Source organism: Triticum aestivum, chromosome 6A (assembly GCF_018294505.1).
Source record: "Triticum aestivum cultivar Chinese Spring chromosome 6A, IWGSC CS RefSeq v2.1, whole genome shotgun sequence".
Lineage (NCBI taxonomy): Eukaryota > Viridiplantae > Streptophyta > Magnoliopsida > Poales > Poaceae > Triticum > Triticum aestivum.
In genome coordinates, this window is record NC_057809.1 from 605,492,117 (window position 1) to 605,500,806 (window position 8,690).

General features: G+C 44.9%; 1 protein-coding gene and 1 non-coding gene across 2 annotated transcripts; one reads left to right on the plus strand and one right to left on the minus strand.

The window, feature by feature from the left end:
* The first annotated feature begins 2,850 nt into the window (after positions 1–2,850).
* TRNAM-CAU (transfer RNA methionine (anticodon CAU)) lies at positions 2,851–2,941 on the plus strand. Its single transcript is given in 2 exon segments — positions 2,851–2,888; positions 2,906–2,941. It is a non-coding gene; the product is annotated as a tRNA-Met (tRNA).
* Positions 2,942–3,523: 582 nt separating this feature from the next.
* On the minus strand, positions 3,524–6,082 carry LOC123131318 (putative F-box protein PP2-B12). The gene is made up of 3 exons (XM_044551016.1): positions 5,706–6,082; positions 5,497–5,615; positions 3,524–4,263 (listed from the first exon to the last, which is right to left on the minus strand). The coding sequence occupies exons 1-3, from the start codon at positions 6,024–6,026 to the stop codon at positions 3,756–3,758; spliced, it is 948 nt and encodes a 315-aa protein (XP_044406951.1). The 5' UTR covers positions 6,027–6,082; the 3' UTR covers positions 3,524–3,755.
* Between the last annotated feature and the right edge of the window lie 2,608 nt (positions 6,083–8,690).

Here is an 8,690-nt window from a genome sequence, read left to right on the forward strand (position 1 = left end):
GGATCGTGCAAATTTCAGAGCATCAGACGCCACTTATATTAACCAAACTAGCATCTGAACTTCTCAGGTTGTGGTAGACAGTTTAGGCCGGATTCTTATAGAAATTTCATAGGATTGGATTTTTGTAGGAAAAATTCCTTTAGAGCCCTTTGGTCTGGAGGAATGAAATCCTATTCCTACGAAGAAATTCTTCCTATCCTTCACATTTCATACAAAAATAAACATTAGCCTAGACTCAATGAAAAAAAATCATATGAAGTGAATCAAAGGACATCTTTTTTCCTATTCCTACTCATAGGATTTGAGATACATGTATCTCATTTCCTATGACTTCTCTATTCCTATGATTTTCCTATCCTATGAACCAAAGGAGACCAGGGAAAAAGAAACGTCTGAACCGAGTGCCTAATGATCGCGCGTGTTTACATCAGCAGTGACAAGGTCGCAGGAGAGGGAGGGGGGCATCAGCAGTGACATAGCCATCCTCTTGGATCTTCTGTAGAGTTGACGTGTTCAGACGGGCGGAACGACCTCCATTGTTGTACTCGAACCAAGACTATATTTTTTTTTGCAGGCGAAAAAAGACTTGTATTACTCTATTTGAAAAAACAACCATACATACATATTAATTATTTTTTCTAGAATACACATGAGTGTGTGTATCATGCATTAATAGGGAGGGGGGAAATGACGAAGACAACCCATCCATCGGGTTTACAAGGTTTTACAACACGGTAAACGCATCCACGGACATCCATAGAAGCTATGCTGGCTACTGTTCACATTAACCTGCCACTGCTGCAAAGAATCCATCATAGTTGCCTCTAATGAGCCCGGCCAACTTCCATGCTCTCCCTTCCGCCTCAATTTGCCGTATCATCACAACTGCCGGTGGAGTGGCCCCATCAAAGACCACGGCATTTCTATGCTTCCCCGGTGTCCACAAGTCAAGCGCTAGCAAAGTTCTCACATCTTTGGCGTCAATGTCACGATCATGGCGTGCATTGCACCATTCAACAAATGGAGCTGGTAGTGGTGGGTATCCACGCCGGATGACCAAGGGCGGTGATGATCGTGGTACGAAATGTCCTCGCCAGGATGAGGGAGGGGAGGATATGGTTGATCGTCTCCTGATGCTGATTGCGAAGTGGATTTTGGACGTGCGCAAGTATGCTACCCTCTCCGGGGAATAGTCGCCATCTCGCGTCTTTCCGAGCAGGACACAACCACTAACAAAACTTAAAGGAACACCGGAAAGCAGAGCCTTCCCGCCGGCAAGGGCCGGGATCCGCCGCACCGCCATGACGCTAAGGGCACCGGAGACGAGGCGGGCCGGCGGGAGGCAGAGGAACCATAGGCTTTTCTTAAGGGAGGTGAACGGAAGCCGACTTTGGTTGCCTGACTAAAATATAATCAAAGTTGTTGTGCCATGTCTCAATTGACACCCACAACAACATTGAAATAGTTCTATTGTAAGTCTATGGTTTCTGCACATCAAATTCCTTTTTCCTTATCTAGTACTACCTCCGTCCCAAAATATTTGTCATTAAAATGGATAAAAAAGGAATGTATCTAAAACTAAGATACATCCTCTTTTATTTATTTTGATGACAAGTATTTCCGGACGGAGGGAGCAGTAGAATTGAAAAGGCCTGTAGTATTTTTGTGTAAGTCACTTTTTCTTGTGCTAACAGTACTACGTGTTACTAGTTTTTTTTTTACTACACACGTAGACTTGTACACACTTCTATATCTATACCAATATAAAAAGACCCAAAAGCCAAAAGGGCACATTCAAACCATTTGAACCGTCAAATCATGTTATCTAGCGGTTCAAAACGCTTCAATGTTGAGCACCAAACACGTTTAACGCTCTAATCACCCACCACTGCCATTGGTTATAAACACGTTTTGACTCAACGCTATCCCATGAAATCTGCCATGTAATTAATATCATAACATTTCCATGAAAAAAGTAATTGATATCTTACCAAATACCAACGTGCAACAAAAATATCTTACCTAGTATAACGTGCAACTAATATCATACCTAATATAAACGTGCATTGCACGAACATTATTACTAGTTTCCAAGAAAAAGCACGTCGCCGAAATGGCTGCGAGACGCAGGCTGCTCCGCGTGTTGGTCCCCGTGTTGAGTGAATCTAGACGTGTAGTAGTACCTGGCTACACAAAACGCATTTTTTTTCGCCTCTCGTGTTTTCAGACAAGGTGGCTGGTGGAGGCAGGCTCCAGAAGTGGAGACGGATGGATCATCGATGGACCCATGTGGGCATGTCGCCCGATGGATCACTCGCCGCACCAACACACCACGCACAGCACAAGCGTCTGCCAAAACGTCTCCACTTGACAGTCGTCGACCAGTGGGACCAGGCGCTAATGTCGAGCCGCCTCCTATGAGGACACTGATGAAGGCTCAGCCCAAATCCGATCGTTGGAGTCTCGAGGTGGGCCTGCCTGATGCGAAGAACAATCTTGTACCGCTGGCGTTTGCTCCATCTTTGCCGTACTGCGGCAACACAAGACAAGCTCGTCAGGGAAGATAGATGGTGGGGTGCTGGTTGCGTGAGTATAAAGGATGTTGGAGATGGCCAGCGAACAACGATGGGGCGGTGGCGCATTTGGCTAGCGCGTAGGTCTCATAGCTGCATTGAGCGATCCAGTGGCTGGGCGGTGGGGCCGGCGCACGTTGAGGATAAAAATCTCAGAGCTAGTGAGTGATCCTGAGTTGGAGCCTCTCTCGCCCCAATTCCTTTTCTTTCTCTCCCCTTTTTCTTCCCTATCTGGCTTTTTTATAACAAGGACTGAATCATTCATCGTACACCAGTTGGGGTGGTGGCGCAGTTGGCTAGCGCGTAGGTCTCATAGCTAAAATATGCGAGTGATCCTGAGGTCGAGAGTTCGAGCCTCTCTCACCCCAACTTTTATTTTGCTTATCTGCAACTTTTCTTTTCTTCACTTCAGTTGAGTCATCAATTTTATGTTCTTCTGATCTTCACACTGTCAGACAGAAGAAAAAGAAACCGTTTTCCTGCAGAAACTCCCCTTTCCTTGAAGTCTTGTTTTTTCCTCAAAGTCTTGTTCTTCTTTCAAATCCAGTTTTCATTCTATCTTCTTCTGATATTCACAGTCGGCCGACGGAAAATACAAGGACTAAATGCTCGCAGCCAGGGCAAAGAAGAGAGCGAGTGACACGAGATTCTGTTACAAAGATCTATCCTGACTCTTTCTAAGAATGAAAGCTATCAACACCACCTCATCTTTCCAGAAAAAAGCAGTGCATGAGCTACAGATACGCAAGCGTTTAGCATATTCTCAGGAGAAAAAAGGCATCCAGATGTGAGCGAGAATGCATGGCATTTTGGCACCTTATCTATCTCTCTACAGATACACAAAAGAACCTTTTGTGCATTGCCGACAAGAGGAAGCATATGCAAAGCAGCCACAGGCCACAAGGATCTCAACACAACCAGATGCCAAGTAGCCACTAGACACAAGGATCTCACATAACCAGACGCAAAGCTGCTAAACCAAAGCGCCACCAACGTCTGAATCAATTGTCGTATAACAAACCAAATGTCTGTCACTCATGAGTCATCTGTACAAGAAGTTGTGTGCAGAATTAGCAGCAAAAGGAGAAGTGCTCAAAAACACACATTACAGAAGATATGCTTTTCCTTATTATTCATTTACTTTGACGCGGGCGAGTTGAATGAATCCTGGGAGCGCCTCGCTCAGCCCGACTTCTTACATCTGATCTCGATGCCCTGCACGATGAGGCCGCTCTTCCACTTCCCGCTTTTGGTCTCCGTCAGGCTGATGGACACCTCGCCGTCATCGCCCCCCTCGTTGAGGAACTCACCCAGCTCCAGCTCCATCCACCCGTCGGCTCTTCTCTGAGGGAGCGCGACATTCTCTTCGTAAACTACGCGCCGGTTCGTCAGCGACCGATAGTACTCGTCAACGTCCTCCTCCTCCTCCTCGTACTCATCGTCGTCGCCCTCATCGTAATGCATGTTCTCGTCCGCCTCGCCAGCTTGTAGGCAAACCTCGCGGGTCAAGTTGGTTGCTCCGGAACTGACCGATGCCTCCTGAGCAGGAAAATTCAGCCCATAGTAATAATCTGCCATCTTGAAGACCATGTAGGCGGCATAGGTTGTGTCTTGGGAGAGCATATTGCTATGTATCTTCCCGTGGATCTCAAACCAGCAAACATCCACGAGTTCAGCACCTTCGGAGAACCTGTCGCGAACATATGGTTACAACTTGTAAAGAAGACGATGATCAATGAATAACATGAGTTGAAGACAACCATCTAGTTGTAAAGAAGACAAAAACCAACCAACAACATGAGTTGAAGACAACCATCTAAGTTGTAAAAAAGACCAAACCAATCAACAACATGAGTTGAAGACAACCATCTAGCATTGCAGAAAATTCCATAACTTATTCCGTAAGTGAGTTAGAATCAACTACCACACTTTTCATGACTATCTTTTTTACATATCTCGGTGAATAATAACGACACAAAATACTCAAAAGAAGTCTACAGTGAACAAGGTACGCGGTAGAGTCGTATGTTTTCATGCAAAGTGTCATTTATGACTAGTGATAAATGGAGTGCGCTTTGCTTTTGAAAATAAGGAAAAATAAAACCAAATGCTTATGTGTGAAGCAACAAGGACTTATCATGTACGGCAGCACGTACTCCAATCTCAGATTGAAACTGGCTGCGCCTTAACCTCTTTCAAATAATTGAAGATCATCAGAAACCGATTTCAAGTATTATTCCAAAATTTGCTAGTCAGGAGCCATGTCGAAATACCCATTCTGGGCTTTTATCCACAGGGTAGTTTGATCTACCATCCTACAACTTACACTGCTGTGGATTGCACCAATTAACCCCGAAATGAATTGCAGTCGAGTTAGATCACAATGCAACAGCAAAATCAAATCAAATGCAATTGCAGCCAGTTAAGGATAAGATAACAGCATAGAAACAGTCAGATAAGAACAAGATAATATCACAGAAACATTCACAGCACAGAATACTCAAACAACTCGAACCAGGAGTTACATCCTTTACACAAAGTGTGGTCTATGTGCTGCCAATAGTTCATATTTAAACAAAATTGAAAAGGCCCTTAGCTTTTGAAAGTAAGGAATATAAAACTAGCACCAAGTTCGCTTATGTGTGAATAACCAGGACTTTGGAATGTACAGCAATGGTCCGGTATCCAAATGAAAGTGACTTCAACTGAGTCCCTTTCAAACAGTTTCAAGATCACCAAAATTCAACTGATTTCAAGCATTGTGCTTATTCTAAAACTTGCTACAGAAATGGCGCGACCACGAAGCAACGGTACAGTAAAATCGAATGCAATTGCAATTAGATGAGAATATCATCACCAGGCAGCAACATTCAGACACACAAGCTATATGTATGTGTGGGTATGGAGAGTGCGACGAACGAACCTGGAGTCTTCAAGTGGGATCCATGTCCAGTACTCGGGCGTGTTCCCCCACACGATGAAGAGGTTCCTGGCGGACAGCATGTAGCACTTGGCGCCGGTCTCCCTGTCCACCCACACGCTCTGCGGGCGCGCGCACAACCACCGAACAATCAAGTCAAAACGAGGACGAATCTGTTAGTAGAGTTGGGGGATGGTCGTGCAGGTACGTACCACGAGCCTGTCCTGAAGGAGGGCGGGGCCGGCTGAGAGGCGGAGGAAGAGCTCCTTCTTGGACGAGGGCGGGGCGGGGCCGGCCAGCTCCCCGTCGGCGAGCGGCGGGAGGCCGCCGGGGGGCAGGAAGCGGGCCCAGACGGCGTCGGAGTCGGCCGCGGCGCGGAAGGCCGGGGAGACGGCGGCTGCGCGGCAGGCGTCGCGCGGGGTCGTGCGGGCCAGCGCCGCCGAGAGGAGCTCCTCCGGCAGGCGCGCGATCTCGCACGCGCCCTCCATTGGCTCCTCCGTCCGCCGGCCGGCCGGTGTCCTCTGGTCCGACATTCGTCGTCGGAGGAGGGGAGTGGGAGGAAGTTGCGACTGGTTCGCCACGGATTTGATTCTTTTGTGTGTTCGGGTGTGGGTGTGCAGAATGCGGCCGGAGGTTTAGGGACGGAGCACGACGGAGCGGCGGGCTGAATGTGGATTAATATTTTGGGGCGAAGCAACAGACGGCAGGTGGGCGACGACGCGGACGACAGTTGGAGGAGGGCCGGTTGCGGCGGCCTCGTGGGAGGCACTACGTGGTGAAGACTCTCTAGTCTCTTCGCATACGTGTGGTTTGTAATACACGAGACGAGAGAATATCACATGGAAATCAAATTTTTTAAAAATAATAATAATACGAAAACCATGTTTGAAAGGTTTGACGAAAACCTGAAAACAATATGTGATGTTAAGACTTACGAGGGTGGTGTTCTATTGCCATGCAAAATTCCAAATTCAAACACATAACTGTTTACGAGCTTCGAAAGAACAAATTCAGCCATGAATATTGGCGTTTACTGTCAGACACTAACCAATGATGATTTTGTTTTTTCATACCTCCTTAGTGAAATATTGTTTAGAGCTGAGAATTTCATATGCTAATAGAACATCACACTTTCAACATTCGAATTTTTTTATTTCTTGTGAAAGTTCTTTTCTGAAACTTTAAACATCATTTCACGTGGTTTTCATTGGTTTCCGTCAAAACTTGGTTATCATGTGATATTCTCTCCAGCGCCCACATCGCCGTCCGAGTCTCCGTCGTTATAAAATTTGTCAGACAGCTCCAACCAACCGTCGGTCTATGCGAAGGGGTGAAATTCTAGTCGACTCGTTACAGCTCATTATGATAACGCGTCAGCTCGGCTTGACTCGTCAACATAACGAGTTTACAGTCAAACTCGGCTTGACTCGTCTAACTGAAGAGCTAGCTCGTTTAACTCGTTATAGGCGCCAATAGCAATATTTATATTATGTATGGAATTAATCTACAAAAACATATTTACAGACATATACATTTCTTCACAAATCACAACAATAAAAAATTTACACTAAAAGAACGCTTGGTAAACTTTATAAGTGACAAGAATATATAACAATATTGGTACTTATCTCACATCCCTTCTGATTAATGAGCTAAATAAGTAAGTCATTAGCTTGGCTCATTAAACTCGTTTTGTTAATGAGCTTAGATTAAAACTCGGCTCCACTCGTTAGTCACCAAAACTGAGTCGAGCCTAGTCACGAGCTACTCCTTTAGCTTGTGATTTTTGACTTAAAATTCCATCCCCACCTCTAGGCCACCAAGGAAGAACCACATCATGTTCAATAAGAAGAAAAACCGTACAACATAGGGGCAACTCCAACGGGGATCATCAAACCATCTTAAACATTTGGAACATCATTTTGCCATCCAACATGATACCTCAAATGTCTGTGGACGCGTTCGGGTGTTCAAAATCCCGCAGACCGGTCACCAACTCGTGAAAGGTTTGCGGGAGTCCAAACCTTCGTCACGTAGGCCTTTGACACCCCGTCGTATGACTTGAGTATGCTTGAACTTGGGATCGATGAATTTGAATAACTTGTTGAACATCCAACCATATCAAATATAATATTTATATTTAAACTATTTTACTTTACTAGGCCGCTAGCGGTCAAGCCGAAATGTCATTCCCTTGGGAAAAAACTGTACACAAAAAATTAAATACCAATACAGCCCCTATGTATGTGTTTGTGGGCTGCTAAGTTGGCTGCCCAGTCAGCTCTGACTTAGTCAAAACCAATTGACCGGCCAAAAACCGAGTCAAGGGTTGCCTTTTGAACTATGTGGTAACTTCAGGGTGCAATGTGACTGATTTCAATGATGATGGTTATAAATCAAACCTATTAGTTAACATGGTACGGACGCATGCGCTCATATATACGCGTATACACTCATCTTATGAACACACACGAACACCCTACCCCTATGAACATCTTCGAGAGACCGAATCGACATATCATCTTGAGATTGACAAAGTCACCAAAGGCGATTCGTAGTCGATGGAAACGTCTCCTCACATTGAACGCGCATAACCCGCATAAAATAAATTCAGAAATAAATGTGAGCATCATGACTTGAACCCTAATGGGCTGAAGATACCACTGTCTCCTATTCATCCAACTACATGTTGGTTCCCCCCAAAAAAAGACCATTGTATACCGAGTGCTAATCTGCCACCCTCTGAAGATAGGAGTACTCAAGAATCAGTCCAAAAGCGAGTCAAATTTCTACTAATGCCGATATTTGGTCATGTAGAAGCACTCGTTCTAAAGGTCGTTTATACTGACATCGCCAATGGCGGGTACATCATCTGTATGCACACAAACAGAACCACGGATGATTGTTTCCTCTGTCTTGCCGTACTGCGTATTACTCCTTCTGTTTCTAAATATAAGTCTTTATAGAGATTTTATTTTAAACCACATATGAACGTGTATTGATGCGCTTTTGTGTAGATTCATTCATTTTGCTAACTATGTAGTTTATAGTGAAATTTCTATAAAAACTCAATTTAGGAACGGAGGGAGTAATTCTCTGTAAAAGATCCGTTTTAAATAAAAAACTGTATGAAAAGGTAGAGCACTACTGTAGCTATTGTGGATATAAAGAAGGTTAGATACATCAACAAACACAAC

What these genes read in the sequence shown, in the direction of transcription:
- LOC123131318 (XM_044551016.1), bottom strand. Translation starts at nt 6,026, where the DNA reads ATGTCGGACCAGAGGACACCGGCCGGCCGGCGGACGGAGGAGCCAATG. An exon ending in TCCTTCAGGACAGGCTCGTG is followed by an intron (nt 5,616 to 5,705) that starts GTACGTACCTGC and finishes GCGCGCCCGCAG; the next exon opens with AGCGTGTGGGTGGACAGGGA. An exon ending in ATCCCACTTGAAGACTCCAG is followed by an intron (nt 4,264 to 5,496) that starts GTTCGTTCGTCG and finishes TGTTCGCGACAG; the next exon opens with GTTCTCCGAAGGTGCTGAAC.